At 37.4% G+C, this 23732-nt stretch overlaps 1 protein-coding gene across 1 annotated transcript in view; it reads left to right on the forward strand.

Annotated features, from left to right (window-relative positions):
- Positions 1 to 23488, forward strand: part of MDFIC2 (MyoD family inhibitor domain containing 2) — a gene marked incomplete at both ends in the record, with an annotated part of 62372 nt that extends 38884 nt beyond the window's left edge. The window contains 2 exons of the mRNA XM_081319075.1: positions 15138 to 15353; positions 23229 to 23488. Coding sequence (XP_081175201.1) covers positions 15138 to 15353; positions 23229 to 23488 — 476 coding nt within the window. The remainder of the gene's footprint in view (positions 1 to 15137; positions 15354 to 23228) is intronic.
- Positions 23489 to 23732: the final 244 nt, after the last annotated feature.

Below are 23732 nucleotides of genomic sequence, written 5' to 3' on the forward strand. Positions count from 1 at the left end.
ACACAAAGTTCTTACTTGAGGCCCAAATTACCAAGCTCAAATTATCATGTTTCAGATACATTATGGGAAAATCTGGCTGTATGAAGAAAATTGTAATACTGGGTCAGCAGTAAGCACTGTAATTTATACTCAGTTACAATGACAATTTGTGCATCATTGGAAAATCGGAAGGATGTCCTGGAGAAATCTCTATGTCTTTGCTAAGAGTTAATACTAACTTGATGACACATAACCAGTAATCACTTTGCTTTTGTAGCTTCCAACAAACAATTGAATGTTTAAAATTCTTGGCTTGGAAAAAGATGCACACTCTAATCTAAAACAATTCTGGTTCACGTTAAGGACATCATATTCTTAAATCAAGCTATAAGGTTAACATCTTCCCTAAGAATATGCAAATGTTTCCACTTATCCCATATATAAATCTACAGCAGACATGTGAAACTCACGACGTCACGTGACGTTGTGCAACTATTGGGACAGTTTTGCCATTGCCGGCAATGGGGTGGGCGTGGCTTCCGGATGACGCATCCAGCCCGCAGGCCAGCAGTTTGACACCCCTGATCTACAGTATGTCTATAACATAATAATGAAGTTTAATCAATATGAAAAAAAAAACAGTTACTGATTTATCATATTTTGGATGTAATTTTCAATTAGTATCTTGAAACAGGAACGGAAAAACGGAACTTTGGTTATAAGGAACAGCCTAATTTAAAATCTAATTTTCATCTGTGCTTTGAAATGTTTGCAAGTTGTTTTGCAGTTTTGTGGGCATGAGAAAAGGTTGAAGATAGGCCTTTCTTTTTTAACCTGAAGGTGGATTTAGGAGAATCTTGACATGTTGTGGGAGAAAATCCTGCCTAGAAAAAGGTTTTGTTGGAAGACAAGGCATGATTTCCTTAAGTTGTTTCTTGGCTAAATATTAGAATCCTGGCATTCCCACTTTTAATCTTTAAGATTAATCTTAGATTAATTTTATTTTTCAAATTTTTAATTAGATTAATTAAAATTAATTAGAGTCATGTTGAAAAACTAAAAAACAGTGAATTCAATCTTAAATTTTAATTTTAGGATTAAAACCTTGAACTGAACACCAAGCATAAAGACTCAGGCTTATGATCTGAATTGAGTTCCAGCTGAATTCAGATACTACTCAAGCTAATTCATGTAACCTATATAAACAGCTTTATGCTTCTTGGAGGATGCAAATTCAATATATAAGTCAATGAATATGAGATGCAATGTGGTTTCAGGGGCAAATTTCAGAATTCCAAAGGTCATGAAGTACCCACAATAATATAAACAAGCTATACTGGCTCAGATTTATGTTTCAAAATATACGATTCACTAAAGGGTACCCTCCAGACAATTAAAAACCCATCTTATGTAAGCCAAGGATTTTTTTGTGTGTGACTACTAGCCTGTCCTGACACTATGTTAATCTATTACATGGGGCTGCCCTTGAGAATCACTCGGAAGCTTCAGCTGGTACAGAGTGCAGCTGCACGGACGCTTTTGGGGGCTCCCCGATACTCCCATATTACACCTCTGCTTCGTGAGCTGCACTGGCTTCCAGTTGCCTTCCGGGTGAAATTCAAGGTGCTAGTGATGACATACAAAGCCCTACATGGCATGGGTCCGGAATACCTACGGGAGCACCTACTGCCAGCGTCAACACCCCTCCGTCCTGTGCACTCCCACAGAGAGGGCCTCCTCAGGGTGCCACCGGTCAGAGAATGCCGGCTGGTGACCCCCAGGGGGAGAGCATTCTCGGTGGGTGCGCCAATCCTCTGGAACCGCTTACCAGCCGAAATCCGGATGGCCCCCGACCTTCGCACCTTTCGGCGAGATTTAAAAACCTATCTATTCCAGCAAGCCGGCCTGGCCTGATAGATTTGGGGTTTTATTTGTAGATCTGGGGTTTTATTTGTTTTATTGTTGGTTTATTGTATACTTACTTTGCTCTGTACACCGCCCTGAGTCCTCCGGGAGAAGGGTGGTATATAAAACGAATAAATAAATAAAATAAAATATGTTTCTTTGTCCCCAATACCTATCAAGGTTTAGTTTCTGAGCTACTGGTATACATCTAAGGGTGTGAGAGTGTCATGAAAGTAAGGACACTTGCTTAACCTCTATTTTTCAATCACTGTTCTGCACTTTGCTTTCTGCTAGTTCCGGTATATAGTAGCAAAGGCTAATTTTTAAAAGAGCTGAACTTTTAAAAAACCAAAAAGAAAGAATGGTATGATGGCTAGTACCAACTCAAGGGACCCTGAATAGCCCTGCTCAGCTCAGCCTCAATCTGTTTGCTGCTGCTCTGTGGTTGATGATATGTTCTCCATATTTTAGCTTTAGAGTTCAGCTCTCCTGTACTACTAACTGACTATTGTTAACAGACTATGCAATTCCAGTCTTGTTTTGGCCCATTCATTGGGCAGAAAGAAAATCCGGTTTTCTTCCTCTACCAGTTCTTATACAGTTTGCTGAAAGAGATTAGAATTTTTTTTTCAGTAGTGAATAGAGTGTTGTTTAAAAATCAGATATATATACTGCTGTGGTTGTTATTAGCCTATGAATTAAAACCCTGTGAAACTCACTGATTTTGGCTTTTTCTTAAAAAACAATAAATCAAGGCTTCGCCCCCCCCCCCAAAATTCACAAATTATAAATAACTGCATCAGTAACATGCGGCAAGAAACCTGTTCCCACTACTATTTTTATGAAACAATGAATTCCATATGGGTGACCAATTTCATTGGGATTGCACTGCGAGTGGAATAAAACACTTGGTAAATAAAGTGTTAATCTCTTCCTCCCTAAATGAATCATTTTAAAAAGCTATTAAGCTAAGGAAAATGAGCATAGTTTTCTAGTAATGACTTCTCTTCTTCAGAAGGAAATTGGTAAAAATCCCTGATTGTAGATATATATCCCCAAAGACATCGGAATTTAGGGACCTGACTGGGTGGAGGAAAGCAATGATCTTTGTTATACATCTATCTCAGTATAATTTACTTGTGTACTTGTACACTTGGTATATTTAACGATATGCTTGGATGAAGCTTTTTATTTAAAATCCCCCTAGTTTTGTGTTTTCAATCTGGTGCTTAAAAGCAATGTTCTTCCATTTTTTTAAAAGATACACTTCAATAGATGTATATAGACACACGTGCTAAATATAAGTACCATTTGATTCATAAGTGCACATAATTCAGATTCTGATTGTTAATAAAAATGCATTTCTAACCATCAAATTCAAGTCTATTATTCTAAGTTAATTGCATTTGCCCTAAAGAGACTTGAAACTGGCTGTCAGCCTATTTGTGTCACTTTCATTTTAGTCATCAGTCAATCTTGTCTTTCCCTTTTTTTTTTAACATCCCATATATTGATCAAATAGATTTGTTAGCATGCCTGTTCGGCTTTGGAGGGAGGGGAAGGAGTTTATGTTATCCATCAGAGTTATTTGATTACTGCATTAGTTTATATTTATCTTAATTGATATTTCCATAGCAAATAAATGCACTTTTTGATGGGCCCATAAGATTCCTATTAAATATAAATCACCTAATATGTATCTTGGATATGGATCTTGTTGAGAGAGGAAAATCAAGCACATGAAATAAATTAGAGCCTCCCTGTGCATCATTTTTGCTAGTCAAAAGCAATCTTTTTTTTTTTTGGTTGCTGGTCAGGTTGACAATAAAAAAACATCCTTGTGATACTGTTAGAAAAACCTCAGTAGCTAATTGATAGCTTTATCATTTATTTTACTGAAGACTTCTTTGTAACTAAAATGCTCATTCGCTTCCATGCAAACAACTTTTATTGTTATCTTCATTTTTGGCAAGGACACTAGTAGTGATAAGAAATGAAAGAAATAATGCTCTTATAAACTCTTTTTTTAAAAATAATAATAATCTAAGATCACACTATTTAAATTGAAATGAGCCATTAAAATGCAGGCAATACAATTTGTTCCCCACTAAAATCTGGGGTGGTCACAGGTGGAATTTGGGGGGACCTCTTGCAACTCTGGGTCTCAAGGTTGTGCACTCTTACTATATACAGTCTAAAGAGGAGGAGAATGAGGAGGAGGAGGAAGAGGAGGAGGAAGAGGAGGAGGAAGCAGAATTTACCATTCTGTATGAGCAGAAAAACAACTTAAGCTGCAGTTCTACAGGAACAAACCCAAGAATGTATCATGGGATTGTATTCTTGCGATATTTTAATATTTCTTATTTATATACATGTAAAGTGCTGCTTTTAGGGCATATTTGAGAAATTTTGTCATCTTATCTACTTTTGCTGATTTTCCTATCTTTTTAACTGTTGTTTTAAAGTAAAAGCATTAAAGAGTTAGAGAAAATACTGAATAATTGAAATGTTTTTTTAGAAAAGCAAATACTTAAATATTCTTAGTTCAAAGGTAGATAAGACAATTTGCTGGTGTGTCAATTTTTCAGCCAGTGCCATTTCCCACATTTTTATTTATCAGTCAACTAAAGGTTATTTATTCTCTCATTGGATTAAGAGAGCTGTGTTTACCAATGATCTAACAATTAAAAAAAGATGGAGCTGAGCTGACTTTAGTGGCTATCTTGTTCAAGAAACAGGACATCAGCTGAGAATATCATTTTTCTGGATTTGAACCCCTCAGGCAAACAGTATTCTTCCCACAAAAGAGGTGCCATTTTGTTAAATTGGCTACTATTGGTCAACAGGGATATAAGGAGCCTCCTATGCCAGTGGCAGCTTTCAAATTATCTTCAGGGGCAACTGCACATAAAGCAAATTACAGTAGTGTGACTGGCTCTTTCAATATACCTGGACAGTTCACTCCATAGTTTATTAATGGGGCAATTATGAAAGTTTAAAAGGTACAGCCGCCAATTTTTTTGTTTTCTTTAAAACTTTCTTTAAAACATTACGGGCCAACCGTAATGACTTTTCCATTTTAGTCTGCCTTTTTATGCTAAAATACTAAGTCTCAGAACACCTCAATGTTCCTACAAAATCAGATATCAAATAACAACACTTACTGTATTCCCATTTCTTATCTTCAGAGGTCATTTAGGCCTTTCAGTATCTGCAGCGAAGAGAACATGAGTGGCAATGGAAATGATCCTCACGATTATAGAAAAACAAAGAAAGACATTTCAAAGAACACCCATTAAAAAAAACTGGCTCAAAATCTCTAGTACAAATACCTGGCAAGGAAACTGTCACGCTCCTTAATCCTCAACTGACTTTAACAAGATACTCACAGGTGCAAAAGTGTTTGTGGAAGATAAAGGTGAACATATAAACAATCCCAATTGAGAGATGCATTGGATCAGGAGACAAGTAGCAAGAAAAAAAGGGATTCATTTGCACTGTAGTCTAAAAATTCAAGGCACCAGGAGAGTCAACAGTGAGAAAGTTTCAATAATGAAAATTGTTCTATTGGCACAATTATAATTGACTTTTTTTCAACCTGTGTATTAACTAACATTGCATTTATTTATATTGGACGTTTGATTAAGAAGGGAAACATATTTGGCTTTTGGTGATGTTCATTGCCTAAATTGGGTTGAAAAGTTCAGAATAAGATATTGATTACATTGTCTTTTATTGACAGACTTCAAGTTATGCTCATATCAATGTCTGTATTAATATCTCCATTATAAGGATAATTATATGCTGGTATACAGTAAAACCATCATTGTAAAACCCCCAAATAGGTAGCTTTGATGAGATGAAAGGACAAGTTTTTTTTAATATAATAACATTAATATTAAGTTGCATGTTTGTTTTTACCCTTGTACGTTGCTCAGAGTCACTTGATTGTAAGAATTTAAAAGTTAAATTTGAATTTAGTGGGTCTACTTTTTTTTTCTACTCAGCCATATGGAAGAGATAAGTAAATCATGTTGCCTCATTGAAGTTGAGTTCATTCCCCAATTCAAGCACAAGTGGCAGAGATGACATTTCTATAATTTGCAGAAGGGCAGAATTAAAAAAAGTTGTGGACTATCATTAGCAATTATAGAACTACTATAATCATAGAATTCTTTGAGTGATGCATGAAATATAGAGTAGATATACTTGGAAATTAAGAAGAGGTCAGAATGCTTAAGGGTAAAGATGTTTGTTTTATTTATTTATTAAATTTATCTGCTATTCATCTCTCTAGCAAGCAACTATGGCCGGCTTATATCATAAATAACAGAATAAATAACCAGAGAATTAGAACATTAAAACATCAGACATCAAAAGCTAAAGCATTAAAATGAATATTAAAACAGATAAAAAGAAAAGATGTGTAGACTTATACAAGTCTACTACCCCCCTCCAAAATGGGACACCCATTACTATGCTACATACTAGGTGCTTTAGGAAAATAAATATCGTAAAAGGCAACATTCAACAGAAGAGTTATGTTACTCCCATTATGTGGCTAATTCATTCCCCAAACTACTAACATGGTAACTACAAGCTAGCAATTGTGAGACACCCCCCCTACATTTGCTCAGGTTTTTCTTCTGCCCCTTTCCAAAATTATATCTGACTTCCCCTCACATTCCTCCCCATGCAACATAAATGATAATAAACCATAACTGATGGTTGACCTAATGAGGACAAATTGTAGGGAAACAGATTTTGACTAAATACAGTAAAAATGAAAATAATTAGAAAACATATTATGGTAAATTATGTTTTACTGGAAGACTAGAAAATCTCCAAGGTCCCTTTTTATTCTATTCTATTCTATTCTATTGTATTCTATTCTATTCTGTTCTGTTCTGTTCTGTTCTGTTCTGTTCTGTTCTGTTCTATTCAACCTCTGATTTCATCCATGTATTTTCTTACAATGATATGAAAACCATTTCCTATTACTGTCTTCTGGAATATTTTCTCAACTCCCCAGTCTAGCAAACAGTCTGGAATTCCACATGCCCTCCCATCTGGCCTGACCCTACTTAACTTCTAAGGAAAGCCAGACAGGTGATGCTACCTGCTGAAACTCCACAAAGTATGATTCTATTTATGTTAGGAAGTCACTAATCTGTTTTCTGAAAAATGACCTGGTCTGCCAACAAGATTGTTGGCAGGCAAAATCACATGGCAGCAGAAAATCCTTTATGGAGACTTGTACCATATTGTTTACAGGGCTTTCAAGAAAGCTTAAGACCAAACTGGTTAGCCAATGAATCTCTTTCAGTATTGGCCATCTATCTTCTCTTATCTTTGCATCAGTTAAAAACCCTGCAACTGCATTCTCCATCACCTGAACAGAGTTTGGAAATAGATCTCTTTAAGATTGTCTGAAAGAAATGGGAGGGATTCTGAAATGGAGGCCATAATCGATTGCTCGGACTGATTGTGTTTAGTCAGATGTATTCAACCCTGTTTTTTGTTTGTTTGTTTGTTTTGCCGCTTTGTGTCCTCTCAAACTGCATTTGTTTTATTCCTTTTGTAGTCCTTGGTGTGGATGTACCTACATGATTTCCTGCAACATCTCATTTTCCCTGATCAATTGCAGAGAGAAGTGAATCCTTTCCACAAGCCCTCATTATGAACTGGAAGTAACTTGGGCTGTATTTCTGGAATATAAACCCCCCATGCAAAAGCCCCCTCCCCAAATACCTCTTTTGTTCTGTCAATCGAAGGCAAAGTACTCATGCAATGTAATTTAGAATGGAGCTTTCTTTCTTTTCATTCCCCCCCCCCCAAGAAAAGCTTTCAATCTGGAAAAGCTTTGGGAACTCTGGGGGGAAAGCTTAGCTCAAAGCAGAGAGAGAGAGAGAGAGAGAGAGAGAGAGAGAGAGAGAGAGAGAGAGAGAGAGAGAGAGAGAGAGAGAGAGAGAGAGAGAGAGAGTCTGCACTGACAGCTTGATCCTGGGGAGAGGTGGCTGGGCTGTTGTCTAACAGGTCCTCTGGGCCCCGATGAGGCAACACAGAGGAAGGAGTCATATTAAGTGAATGCGTGGTGCCAGGACTCACAGAGCAATTACCATTATGCTGCACAGTTCGCTCTTCGCTCTTGCTATTTCCTTCAATAAAACCCCTGCTCACTTGCCAATTGGAGCTTGTCATCTAACAATATTTCTCATGCACAATACACATAGTAAAATGCCCTTGTGTTTTAAGCACATCTGAAGATGTGAACAATAGGGGATTTTACTGACAGTGAAAAAGGGCTTGCTTGGAATGTAGATCAGGAACAAAGAAGGGGAGAGAGAGGATGATCCTGCTCCAAATAGGAATACAGATTGTGTTTTGCTCACACATGTATACATACACATAAATAGACACACCTATACACTCTCTCTCTCTCTCTCTCTCTCTCTCCCCCCCACCCCAAACACACACATTATGTGTGACTTATATGTGACAGGCCTAATTCTGGTTGCCTTTTATCAGTAGCACAACAAGCTACAGATGCTGATATACACTTTTCAACAGCATGGTTGACCATTAAATCAAACATCTAAGTAAGATCACAAGTGAAAAGTTAGGCTGTGCAACAGGTGGATGTTGTACTTTCCAGCTTTGTTTTCTGGAAAAATTTTCATCTGAGGCTGAAGGTTGCATGAAAAATGGCAAGGTTTGAGCAGTTCAGATATAATGAAGGTAGCAAATAGCTGAAGGCAAATTAAAGAGAAGATTTTGAAATAGTCTTGGCTGCAGGAAAAAAATGGCAGAAATTATAAAGATTTTCAAGGCTCTTTGTAAGCTCAGGGAATGGAAATTAATGTGGTTTCACCTCCACTGCTCCATATTTTCAGATAGCATTAGGAAATTGTCCTTAATTTCCAGAATGAGGTAAAGGACCACATGCTCAGGATACCAAACTTTATCTAGATTTGCATCAATGTCTAATAAAAGTATTCAAATATTTTATTCTTGGAAATGTATTGAATGAATTGTGTTTCCATTCTTAAAAGAGATTAACTTAACCATGGTTTACTCAATCCAAATTTCAGGATTGATATCAGACATTAGTTTTAAATCTGATCAGGTTATATTCAGTGTGTCATGCAAGCACTGCTTTTAGAGCAGGGGTCTTCAAACTTGGCCCTTTTAGGACTTGTGGACTTCAACTCCCAGAATTCCTGAGCCGCTTAGTCAAAAGAAGAAAGGGGTGACCAGCCTGAAGGCAAAAACAGGGACAGGGTATTCAGTCTATGCTTGGTGGGATAAAAGCCCTCTTGAAAATAAAATAAACAAATAAATAAAAAAGAACGCAGAATAATTATTTATTCAGGAGGAAAAATTACTTCAAAATCTACTGGGTGAAACTTTTAATAAGACTACTATGTCTTACAAAATTGTTACAGACATTTTGGTTTCTTGCTCCTTAGATAAGATGGCTTTAGGGGGAAAAAGAGAAGAAAAGAGATACAGATAGTCCTCAATTTATGACCACAATTGAGCCCAAAATTTCTGTTGCTAAGAAAGACACTTGTTCAGTGAGTTTTGCCCATTTTATGACCTTTTTCTGCCATAGCTGTTACATGAATCACTGCAGTTGTTAAGTTAGTAACATGGCTGTTAAGTGAATCTGGCTTCCCCAATGACTTTGCTTGTCAGAAGGCCACAAAAGCCAATCACACATCCCTGGGACACAGCAACCATCAATAAGACATGCCAGTTGCCAAATCTCCAAATTTTGATCACATGTCCATGGGAATGCTGCAATGGTTGTAAGTGTGAACAACAGTCATAAATCATTTTTTTCAGTGCCATTGTAACTTTGGATGGTGAATAAACAAATGCTAGTAAGTTGAGACTATCTGTAAAGAAAACACGTCTCATAATCCCAAACAGGTATTGGATTTAGAATTGTGCTAAATATGTTTGGAACATCTTCTAGCTTTCTAGCAAGAAGAAGCCAGCAAAGGCTGCCAGGTGTATCAATCTTGGAATTAGAAATTCCAACTGTTAAAGTAAAAAAAATGTTTCTAACCTTTGTGAGAGACAGCAGATCCCCTGGCACATGAAACAAGAAAGAAAAAAAATCAACCTTTTAAGCTTTGTATTAATAAAGATATTTATAATATGAGCTGCAAGTTTTCTTTAAAAAAAACCTAGGTGCTGAATTTAATTAAATAGGATTACCTAGTAATAGGAATATTAATTGATTAGTCTTACAAATTTATCAAAATAAACAGTCTAATTTATTGAGTGATTTATTTATTTTATTTTATTAGATTTATATACTGCCCTTCTCCCAAAGGACTCGGGGCGGTGTATAGGGCAATTAAAACATGGCATACAAAGTTAAAAATAAATTAAATTAAATTTAGCCCCAAACCAAGTAAATCAAATTCTAAAATTTAAAATCCCAATCCCTCAGTCCAGGCTGGCAAACTCGAATAACCAGGTTTTCACGTCACGGCGAAAAGAGCGAAGGTCGGGAGCCATCCGGAGCTCCACAGGGAGCTGATTCCAGAGGGCAGGCGCACCCACCGAGAATGCTCTCCCCCTGGGGACCGCCAGCTGGCACTCCCTGACTGACGGCACCCTGAGGAGGCCTTCTCTGTGGGAGCGCACAGGATGAAGGGAAGTTGACGCCGGCAGAAGGTGCTCCCATAAATAATCCGGACCCATGTCATTTAGGGCTTTGTAGGTCATCACCAGCACCTTGAATCTCACCCAGAGGGCAACTGGGAGCCAATGCAGCTCGCAGAGAAGAGGCGTTACATGGGAGTATCGGGAGACTCCCATCACAACTCGCACGGCCGCATTCTGCACCAGCTGGAGCCTCCGAGTGGTCCTCAAGGGCAGCCCCATATAAAGAGCATTGCAGTAGTCTATTTGAGAGGTCACGAGCGCATGAGTGACTGTATGTAGGGCATCCCGGTCCAGATAGGGCCGCAACTAGTGCACCAGGCGAACCTGGGCAAAAGCCCCCCTGGTCACAGCTCCTATGTGATCTTCCAAACTGAGCTGTGAGTCAAGCTGTCACCCAAGTTGCGAGCCCTATCTACGGGGGGTAACACCTCACCCCCCATAGTTAAAGATGGAATAGGCTGGATTACCTGAGATGCCAGTATGTACAACCATTCGGTCTTATCGGGATTAAGTCGAAGCCTGTTCCTCCCCATCCAGACCCGAACCGCCTCCAGGCAACGGGACATCACGTCGAGGGCATCACCGGGTTGATTTGGGGTGGAGATGAAAAGCTAGGTATCATCAGCATACTGATGATACCCCACCCCAAAACCACGGATTATCTCACCCAGCGGCTTCATATAGATGTTGAACAGGAGGGGCGAGAGGACCGGGTAACATAGGTAAAAGAAAACACACTAATAAAATACATATGTTGTAAATACAAAGAATCAACATGCAGAGAAATACAATACCTTTACAGGATAACTGTAAAGGAATGGGAAGGAACAGGACCAGTTTGGTTAATTAGGAGAATGAGAACCAGATCTACCTTCAGCTATAAAAACAAGCTAGCGTGTTTCCCCGAAAATAAGACCCAGCCAAAAAATAAGCCCTTGCATGATTTTTCAGGACACTCATAGTATAAGCCCCACCCCTAAAATAAGCCCCAGTTAAGATCGTCTGCCAGATGCATGTATTTAGATGTAATTCCCTGAATATAAGCCCTAATCGGAAAATAAGTCCTGTTGCAAAAAAATTTGGAGCAAAAATTAATATAAGACCCGGTCTTATTTTGGGGGAAGTACAGTATATTACATTGGGCTAGTTATTTTCTTATCCTAATCTACTCCACAAAATTATTATATATTATTGAGGCGAATGCTGCTTTGAGCTCCTAGAAAAATAATACAAACAATACAAACAAAAACAAATCTGATCCATGGATAACTATACCCAATCTATATCTATCAAATCAGTAAATATGTACAGTGAAGTAATAATAATTTGCTCTTCCTGTGTGTAAGGTGTCCCCATAGAACAGTTAAAGGTTCAATTTAGGTCTCTGAAAGATTTTTCACTCTTACCTTGAATACACATAATCAGTGTTATTAGTGTTGATAGTTATTTTTGACTGACATTCTTTTTTAAAAAAAAAATGCATTTTGGATTGTCATTTTTAGAATTATATTGAACTTTTACCTCTGTTCACTGCCCAAAGAAGAGTGGCTTGTGTGAGATGGGTGGTCATATAAGTTAAATAAAATAAATATAAAATACATGTGTGCAACTGCAGCTATCCTTGTCTTTCCTTTTTCAACTACATGCTTTTTAAAAATTCAGATATTTTTTTCCCTGACTGCTAGGGTTTTTCTTTAATAGCTAAAGGTAATTGTAAAGGAAGAAAAAAAGGAATATAAACAATATATCGTGACTCTTGACACTCCATTGCTTTCTTAAATGAGAATAATAAAATTTTGCAGATGAACAAAAGAGTGGGAGGAAGCTATCTGATTTACAATGTTTTTGAGATAAAGAACACTATAAAAAAAGAGATCAATGTGAATAATAAACCATTGTTAACTGAGTCATGACATTTCTATTCTTAGGGAAAATCTGAAGAGTAGAAATCTGCAAATGAACACCTTATGCCATTTTCAAAGTGGGAGGAAGATATGTAATTATAATTTCTGAAGTGGTGAAAGTTTTATTTTAAATTGCAGGGGAAAATAATTGAAAAACATATCGACATATCAATATTACATAAATTGCTTTAATTTTATTAAACGGGATGTGGGAGCAAATCTTTTCTTCTTCTTCTTCCTGCAATCTCTCTCTCTCTCTCATTTTGTACATGTTCTGGCTATAGAATGTTCTCTCTGAAAGCCAATATATTTATTTATTTTTAGTAAAAGTGCAGCAGGAGAACCATAGGAAAGATGAAATGTCTCTAAATGTCAACCCTATCAAACATTTATCCTAATTCTTAATTCTAGGTTGCTTCACTCTTTGGAAGTCATCTACAATACACAGTGTAAGGACTGTAACAGCCACTATATAGGACAGACAGGCAGAAGACTAGCAAAGCACATTTATGAACACCAACTAAAAGTCAGAAGGCATGACTGAAACTTTTTAATCTCACAATACATGAACAGTTAATCATAGCTTCAACTGGGAAACTGAGCATCCTGGATCAAGCTAAATCTAGAAAACACTAGGGAATTTCTGGAAACCTGACTCTCAGTCATTAATAGGTGCATAGAGATAAAGCACATTTACACACCATTCAAAAAAAGACAATGAAAAGGTAAAAAGGAAAGAAAAAGACACATTTTCTACAGCAGCCAACACAGAGGTAAGCAGGGATTAATACCAGTCAAACAATCAAGCAGAAAACAATACCCTAATCAAGGAACTACCCCCACCAAGACTGGCAGGGCAAACCTTTGTATAGAAATAAGGAGCAAACCCCACAGTCACTTACACTGAGGACGTTACCTAGTTAGTTAATGAAATGTCTGCAGACAAACAACCAAGCTCAGATAGCATCAGGACTCCACATATTTTTTTATTCCTGCAGATACTCACTGCAAGTGTTAAATTTATGAGAGATATAACTATAAATGGGTCCTGCGGATGAACAGAGGGCTAACTGCATAATAGAATGGAGATCTGTAACTGTGCACTGTTTTCTTTCAGCCACGTTATTTTCCTGGAAGAGACAGTATGAATCTGCTTGCCATAGCAAGTTTCTTGTTATAGTGATTGTTCTAGGACTTGGAACAAAACTTGTTTATCACTACTTTATTAGCTTTTCAGAATAAGAGCTTGACAGTGAAATGCACTTTATTTGCATTCTTCAACAAACAAAAGAGCCCTTGAATGACAGCTCTCTCTTTTTTTAAACTTTTTTTTTCCTTTGAGGGTGTTGTAATGGGGAATTCAGGTTAAATGTATGCCTTTTATAGTTCCTCTCCAACAGTGCTTGAAGGATAAAATTTAGCTGAGATGCTGAGCAGCCTATGGATATAGGAAATGCTGCTTTCATATTTATTGAATATTTCCTTCCAGGTTTTCTCAGCCAAGTATCACGGAATGCTTGTATATCTTTCAAGGGCTGTAATGAGTCTGTTGAAATTTGGGCACATTTTGAACAAAGAAATTTATATCTGGGTTAAATAGGCTGAACTTTATTTTCAAGAGATCACTTAATACTAGACTGATTATTGCCAAATCAGGCTGGAATAGAGATGGACCCTCCAGTATCTAAAGAAAACAATACCAGAAATTGATTCTTGAACATAAGTAAAATGCTAACTGAAAATGTGTGCAGTGACAGCATGGAAGACCATTGTGTTTCAAAGAGTTCAGTGACATATTTTGATTTCTCCTTTATATTAAAAAAAATCTAGAAGTATAGTGTTCATTCTGGGCCCTGTTTGATTTGCTTGTTTTCACTCTTGCTTGATGAATAAGGGAAGGGGGAGAGTTTTCACACAGCTGTAGATTGTTTAGGTTAGTCTTGGTTTATCAAGAAAGTTCTCAGAATCATCCTTCCTATTCCAGAGTTATGGATAATGGTCTTGCAGTCTCCAGACCATGGAAGCAGGGAGATGAGGTATTGGTCTGAGAATTGAAGGCCACAAGTCTTAAAGTTGCCAAGTTTTGAGAGCCCTGGTGTAGAGGACTGGGACAATGGAGAAACCGAATTGTACAAAAACCCAGACTCCAGCCAAAATATTGAAAAATCACAATACTGCAAAAAGATAGACAAGCTGAGGATCAACTTATCAGAATCTTGGTTATTTGGGGTTTCATAGAATTGGGCTATTTATTTGAAACTTAACATAAAGTATTCAGCTCAAATCCAAACTTTTATTTATTAATTATATGATAGGTCTAGATAAAGATTTGATCTCACATGATTCCCCTGAATGGTCAAGGAAGTATTTATTAGTGTTAAACAAAAGCATTTGCTGTTGTTTATAACAAGATAGAATATGGTTTTGATGTTATCAGATGCTATTTGTTGTTATGTATCAGGTTACCAGCAATCTGTTTATGCTCCTCAAATATTACCTATGCTTTTGAATAATTATGGATTGTTGTTTTATAATTAGCCAAAATCTGCTTGGATTTTTTAAAAAAATGTGGAAAGGGCAAAAGGGGATTTACACTGATATGGGATGTCTGGGGAAAAGGTAAAAATATCTTAATCAAGTCATTTTGATTTCTCCTCATCACTCTAGAACATCAGTTAGCAAGTAAAGATGACAAACCTATGAAAAATATTGTTCTCAGCTCAGTAGCGGAATTCAGCATACCAGAGGTGCCATCTAAAGATACAAGAAGTGACAAAAAACTCTCAGACTCTACTACATCTTCATTATCATCACTTCAAAAATGTGATACACAGTTCAGCTACCTTGAAGATGCTGCATCGGGTCATGAAAGAGACAATAATGGTATGTTTTGCCAATGAAGCAGATTTTCACAAATCTTCTATATAAATCCTCTTTAGTTATCCTCAGTTATATACATCAAAAAGGAAATGGGGCTTTGGAGATGGTTTTGACATTCCATTTTGCTGAGGTTAGATGTTGCGTGATTCAGGTTTCTGTGAAATGGATTTGTGGATCTGAAGCTCTCAAGCTTCATACGAAAATCTGAAAACCCTTAAAAAAATACTTCATGTTGGAAACTATCAGCGCGGCAGTTGGGAAAATGTTGATGTTTTAGTCAAACTTTTGTTTGAATATGTGCATGGACAAAATATTCTCCCAGCAATTATAGAAATTCAGATTTCTGCACTCTTCTTCCTCTTGACATCTTGTAGAGCTAAATGAGGAAAAATTAGGAAAAAGACCATTTTGGAAGTTTTCTCATTTGTTTAAAATATGGATCATACTTTGGATGCTAAATGTTATACAATCTTAGTTTGGAACCTTATGGAAGCAACCTGTAAGGTTTTGTTGTTGTTTTTTTGGATAAAAAATGGAATGGACTAAACTGAGAAAGCCTCTCATTGCTTTGCATAATAATCCAAGTCTATGGTAAAATGCAAATTCACTGACATTTTTTGCCCTTCCTATGCTACAAGTAGTAAAGGGTAGTTTTTTATTTATTTGGATTCATTTAAGCATTTTGCATGGACACCAACTTGCAAAATGTGACTTTGGGCAACAAGAAAACAAGATAACAATAGACAAAAAAAACAATAGACAAAAAAGAATGATAACACTGCAGTTTCGCAGGACCTATGCAGCTGGAGTCCAACTAATATTTCAAGTAGCTTTATCTGACAAATGCTTTAGTCTTCGTAGGAATGTGAATATGTTTCTCAGGAGACACTAGGTCACCTTGCAGGCCCCTGATTGGCCATTTGTAGAAATGATAAGAATTTGTCCTGCTGTCACTGCTGCCTTAATTAGTATTATGGTGGGTAATATTATGGTGACTGTTATGTACTGGGCTCATAGTAATACCACGTGGGTTGCTGGAGCAGCTAACGGCTCTCCAGCAACCCAGACTACAAGTCTCCAGCACTACAATTGGCTATCCCTAGGTGGCAATGGTTGTTTCAAACCTATTGGCTGCCGCCTAGGGGCTAGACTATATATTGTGGCTAGTTGCAGCCATTTGCTCAGTACAGATTCTGCACGAAATAAAATATGAGTTTCCCTGTACTCAGCTACCTCGTCTTCATTCCTGCGCCAAAGAACCCGCTATTTAACAGTGACAATGAGTTAAAAAGCTCCCAGAGGTTATGAAAGAAGCAGTCGTGTATTCCAATATCTGAGCATGGGTTATTATAAGGGTTATTATATTGAAGAGATTCACCACTAGAAATACTGTTTCAAATATTCAATCCCAGTTTCTGGGATTACTTAATTTAAACATTAGCCAGAGCTAATCAGAACTGGCTCCAATTAAAACACCCTGTAAACTATACAAACAAACAACATGCTTGATTTATTAAATTATGTCTCAAACAGTTCCCTGAGATTAATTATTACATTTCACACATAATATAAGTAAGGGGCATGGTTCAATGCAGTTTCATTAGTGGTCTTAAAGAGAAGAAACAAAGGCATCCAATTTAAATTCAGGCTTTGCCTATGTGGTGAAGGATTCATTGAAGCCACCGATGTGTTTTACTATACTATTCATTTTATGATGACACTCACTGTGAGCTGTTAATCCTATGTTTAATTAAATACCCTGGTCATTTTGACTAGTTTTACCTAAAACATTTGATTTCAGATTCAGATGATTCCATTTCCTTAAGTGTGACCAAATTTTGTCATGTTACATGTAAGATGTACAGCAGTTTGTTTAATTGGTTTACTTAATTGGGTAATCAATATCAGTTTTTATATACTTAAGGTGTTTTATGGACTGGTCATTGACCACTATAAAAATTCACTCTCTTTCTTATGATATACTTATGTATTGATTTACACAGAGAGCTGGAATGCCTTAAGTTTTCAACAAATACCCTAAATTTATGTTTCTTCAAAAAGGATTTTTATAAGAATTTTGTTTAGTTCTTCCTCAATTATTTAATAACTTTCCCTTTTAATTAATTTGAGAGTAAAGGTATATGCAAGCTCATGGAATTGCATTCTTTATTTTACTGAAACACCCAAGAAAGATGTTTATAGATTGCATTTACAGAAAGGCTAGTTGATATTGAATTTCAGGTTATTCCTTCCCTACCTACCCCTAGGATGAGTAAAAACACAGAACAAAACCCTACGCAAATCCCATATTCTTCACTTTGTCAGCCTAGAGTTGCAGCTTTGGATAAAACAAATGCTAGAAATACCATATTCCCAGGGAAACAGCTACTTGTGATATTTTTCTCCAAAATCAATAGCCTATAAAATAAGATGTCTCAGTAGTCTTCATCTATCTAAAACTGGCAGCAATTTCTTTCACCATTCATGTGTACTTGTGTACACATTTTGTGTGTGCACAGGTACACACGAAAACACATTCTACTCCCTCCATTTAGCAGAAACATTAAAGAAGGAGGAAATGGAAACTGGACAAAGATAGGGGAAGAAAGGCATAGATACATTAGATGAAGAAGTTGAAGACAAAAGAAGGTATTGAGGGTGCAAAATTGAGTAAAGATGAATAAAGAGAAGAGGTAACTGGACAGGGGAGAAAAGAGAAAGATGATTAAGTTGCAAAAAAGGTCCAATTCACCAGGCAAACTGAAAACAGTAGCTAAGGCATTGACACATTGAGAAAGTCATCTGCAGGTTTCATTGTTTTGTTTTCAATAGTTTCTTCTACTGTTATCAGCAAATATAAGAGGACCCAGTAAATTTGGAGGCAATTATTTGTGGGGAAAATAAATATACTGTAAATATGGAAGAAGTGTTATGTATGGTGGTTTTAGAGTTACAGTAAGCCGCGGTGGCTCAGTGGGTTAGGACGCTGAGCTTGTCGATCAGAAGGCCGGCAGTTTGGCGGGTTGAATCCCGAGTGCCGCATAACAGAGTGAGCGCCTGTTACTTATCCCAGCTTCTGCCAACCTAGCAGTTCGAAAGCACGTAAAAATGCAAGTAGAAAAATAGGGACCACTACAGTGGGAAGGTAACAGCATTCCGTGTGCCTTTGGTCTCTAGTCATGCCAGCCATATGACCACGGAGACGTCCTTGGACAAGCGCTGGCTTTTCGGCTTTAAAACGGAGATGAGCACCAGCCCCTAGAGTCAGAAACGACTGGAACGCATGTGCAGGGGAACCTTTACCTTTATCTTTACCTAAGCCGCGGCATAGCCGATACCACCAGGTGGCGCTGTACCAAAACTGCTATGGCCGGTTAGCTTGCAGCGGGAAACTAAGGTTTAAACTGATTGGCTGGGGGCATACCGGGCCAGGTATATAAAGGCATAGGCAACCCCTATTTCTCCAGTACAGTTATGGTCACCAAATAAAGAGCTGTTTGACTGTACTCATCTGCCTGGCATCATTCCTACTCTTCAGAACCCACTACACAATAAGAGGTGTTAGGCATGCATTAGAGCAACAATGCACAACTTGAAGTTCAGGGCTACATGTAGTTCTTAGATGATGAGGCTCCTCCCAATTAACCCAAAGTCACAAAATTGCTATTTTTAATGCAAAAAACCGAGAACACAAAAGTGTATTTGCATTTCCTAAATTAAATATATTTAATTTAGTTAAACTTAAGCTTTAAGTCACTTTCAGTCAATCATTCTGATCTGTGTAGGAATTTAAATTAAAGTACTGTAATCCTGTCAGATGGCTATTCAGCCTCCGCTTTAATGCCGGATATGATTCTGTAGATATAATTTACTTGGACTTCAGTAAGGCATTTGATAAAGTAGATCACAACCTACTACTTGATAAGATAGAAAAATGTGGGTTAGATAGCATTACCACCAGATGGATTCGTAGCTGGCTGACAGGCCGTACTCAGCGTGTGGTCCTCAATGGAACCGCATCTACATGGAAGGAAGTGTGTAGTGGGGTGCCCCAGGGCTCTGTCCTGGGCCCAGTGCTCTTCAATATCTTCATTAATGATTTGGATGAGGGGATAGATGGGGAACTCATCAAATTTGCAGACGACACCAAGCTGGCAGGAATAGCCAATACTCCAGAAGATAGGCTTAAGATACAGAAGGATCTGGACAGACTCGAACACTGGGCACTATCTAACAAAATGAAATTCAATTGTGAAAAAAGTAAGGTTCTACATTTAGGCAGGAAAAATCAAATGCATAGGTATAGAAGAGGTGGTACCTTGCTCAATAGTAGTAACTGTGTGAGGGATCTCGGAGTCTTAGTAGACAATCACTTCAATATGAGCCAGCAGTGTGCTGCAGCTGCCAAAAAAGCCAACACAGTGCTAGGCTGCATTAACAGAGGGATAGAATCAAGATCAAGTGAAGTACTAATACCACTTTACAATGCTTTGGTAAGGCCACACCTGGAATACTGCATCCAGTTTTGGTCACCACGATGTAAAAAAGATGTCGAGACTCTAGAAAGGGTACAGAGAAGAGCAACCAAGATGATTAGGGGGCTGGAGGCTAAAACATATAGGGAACGGTTGCTGAAATTGGGTATGTGTAGTTTAATGAAGAGAAGGGTGAGGGGTGACATGATAGCAGTGTTCCAATATCTCAGGGGCTACCACAAAGAAGAGGGAGTCAAGCTATTCTGCAAAGCACCTGAAAGCAGGACAAGAAGCAACGGATGGAAACTAGTCAAGGAGAGAAGCAACCTAGAACTAAGGAGAAACTTCCTGACAGTTAGAACAATTAACCAGTGGAACAACCTGCCTCCAGAGGTGGTGAATGCTCCAACACTGGAGGTTTTTAAGAAGAGACTGGACAGCCATTTGCCTGAAATGGTATAGGGTTTCCTCCATGAGCAGGGGGTTGGACTAGATGACCTCCAAGGTCCCTTCCAACTTTATATTATATTATTATTATTCGGGAACATCCTGTCTTCCTGGGTAATTTATTTTAATTTTGAGTGTTAGAAATCTATTTGTTGTCCTAGATCTTCTTTGTTCTGGACTACTTTAAAGTGTGTTCTGACCAATATTTGAGAATGGCATGTCAATGAATTTTCAAGGGCACCCTCCCCATAAGATGTACATTCTCACATTTAACTATATTTGGAATAATGAGGAAAAGAAAACTTACATTGGCTTCCATGAACTAAAAACAGTTCCACTTATTCCAACTTTAGGTAGCCACAGGTTTCATGGAAGTAACTTTCCAGAACTAAGTGGAATATGTTTTATCCAATAGGAAACATTTCTTGGGATGAAACATGGTAGATCACATTTTACAACTGTAATTCATACAGAAAACTTGATAAAAGGAGACAAAATCTTGGTTTGGGAAATAATCACAAAGTCTAAAATGAATCAATCAAATACCCAGGCCAAATATCAAACAAATGTTTGGTGCAACTTAATGATCCAATTGGAAGAAAGAATTTAATTCACTTTGAGGCAATGATTCAGTTCACATCATGAAGAAATATTGATGAAAATTCCTTCAAAAATTGGACTATCTGAAGCAGCAACTGGGCAGGAGGAACTCTGGCATAAAGCAATAATGAGGTCAAGAAAATGTAGAGCAAAGTCAATATGACAACATTATTAAATATAGTTCTTGTTGTTATCATTTATCTACTTATGGAGAGGGAAGATCATTGATCTTATTGAGATAAATGCACTAATAACATTTTTGTGAGCGGCCAGACAGGCAGAAGAAAAAAAAATTACATCTGAATTTCTGCAGTTTGTGACTAATTTATTTTATTTTATAGGAATAAATGCATAGAAATAAATGGTCCATTGCTAATATTTATTGTTTATTAAACATTTAAATAGTGGGAGGGGTGAGGAAGAAGTGAATGGTTTATACATGCAAACCTTGCAAATGAAAAAAAAAGAATTATACCCATTACCATAGTTTTATGGCATGTGCTCTGATGGGGATTTAAAAGCATCTTTATTGTAAAGCACAGTGTATCCACCAGAACATCACTTTCTTATTAAAATGTTGTCTTTTTGTGTGGTCCTTCCTGCAAATAATGGGTAAGAACTTAAGAGCAATATCCATTCTCTGATTAAAATTATACAGATGCCAACAAGGTTAATAAACTGAGAAGCGTGCATATTATTAAGAAAACACATCTTACATTTCAAGTCAGAACTGAAAAGATGCTTAACTTCAGATGTGATATTCTTCTATCTGAGTGCCAAGGCAAGCCACGAGGGGGGGGGAGGGAAAAACTTAATAAATATATGTTACCTAAAAGAGGAGAACTTTAATTACACCATGGACTACTGGGTAAAATGATTACATTTTCTACACTGTAAATTTCATACAATTAAATGCAGTAGTGTCACCTTATAACATGTTTCAATTTGATAATTATTTCAGTTCATTTGGTCAGAAAAAAATATAAGCATGAATTTACTTAGTATCTCCCAAATCTAGTCATTTTCATTCTCTCAGACTGACTTGGGAGTTACTTGTGCTTGTCTGAACTTAAATAGATCCCTGACAAATTTAGATAAGTATTAAAATTGATAATATTACGGATGATAGCTTACTAATAAAAATTAATTCAATGCTGTGCTTCTTAGTGTTATTATCTGATATTATAAAACTAGATTTTAATGCAATATTTGGGATACTCGAGGAAGTTTTTGACTGACAGATAGCTCCTACCGATGTTTTTCTATTCTGATGTTAAGGGGTTATTGATTGAATTAGGTTAAGAAATTTCATCAAAGGGTGTTTTTATTTATAGATATCAGTGAACCAATGGTGGGATTCAAATATGTGAACATCCGGTTCTCTGTGTGGATACTGCTTCCAGAACTCCATTCTGAGCCTGGGCAACAAAAAATTAGCTACTGGTTCCGCTGAAGTGGTCCGAACCAGCTGAATTCCACCACTGCAGTGAACCAAATGGTATTTTCCTGTAGTGTGGATGATTAGAAAGCAGGATTCAAGTCTGGGCAGGTGCTAACAATGGTAATTGACAGTATACTTACATTAAAATGGACCAAATATTTCCCCATTGTGACAATCTATGTTTATGCATCCAATCACAGAAGGCACTTGTTTGCCTTTCAAATCGCTGTCCCATGGCTAAACAAAAGGCACTAACTCTCAAACACAAGTGTGGAATAATGATTAATGCAACAGGCTAGAAAGACTATGAGTTATAGTCCCACCTTATCTATGAAAGCCAGTTGGATGACTTTGGGCCAATCACTCTCTCATAGCCCAACCACCTCAATAGATTGTTGTGGGTAAAATAAGAGGAGGAAGGAATATTAGGTATGCTAGTTGTTTTGAGTTATATATCAAAATAATTATTTTATTTTATTTTATTTTATTTTAAACGGGACATTAGTCTGCACAAAACCAAGGAGATGTTTTAAGCATAGTAAATGGAGATTGGGAATCAGGAGCCCAGCTTGTAGGGAGAAAGGTTTAAGACACATGGTATACAATCCTGGCTATGATTACCCTTCCAGGTAAATAGATACCTGGTACGTATGCACTCCTTTCACAATCTTTGTTTATATATCAATACAGTTTTTATGGCTGCAATAAATAAGATTCCTCTAGCTAAGAGGGACTTACCACTAGGTAGTTGCATATAATTTGAGCTGGAAAATGTTTCTGATGGTTTGTAGCGTAAAAAGTGTGTGAATCCTTTATTTATTTATTTTTTTAAAAAGTGAAGAATCTATCACAATGCCGATGGATTCCTATTTCTCTTATGAATCTCACTCTTTGCCCTTTTCCTTTTGAAAACAGATGAATGTGCCACACTCATCCTGGCCTGCTTATTCTGCCAGTTTTGGGAGTTTCTGTTCATGTTACCTGACGTCTGTGAAAACTGGCTGATTGATACGTGCTGCCCTTCCCATCGATATTACCAAACATCAGGCGATACTTCCAACAACAGTGACTGCAGCTGCAACTGCGACATTGACTGCAGCATCCTTGAGTCTTGTCAGGAAAGTGGGGAATGTCTTGAACTAGCTCTGGAAATCTCCCAAGTTTGTTATCACTAGAGTTAAAAAAATACTAGTAGGGTTTCCTCGAGCCTTCCTTGAGGAAACCGAAGGATGGATTGATTTAAACAAGGGGTAGGCAACCTTGGCTCTTTTATGACTCGTGGACATCAACTCCCAGAATTCCTGAGTCAGCCATGCTGGCTCAGGAATTCTGGGAGTTGAAGTCCACGAGTCATAAAAGAGCCAAGGTTGCTTACCCCTGATTTAAACCATAGTAGCAACCATACAGCAACATGTTTGC

Source organism: Vipera berus, assembly GCF_964194415.1.
Source record: "Vipera berus genome assembly, chromosome: 2".
Taxonomy (NCBI): domain Eukaryota; kingdom Metazoa; phylum Chordata; class Lepidosauria; order Squamata; family Viperidae; genus Vipera; species Vipera berus.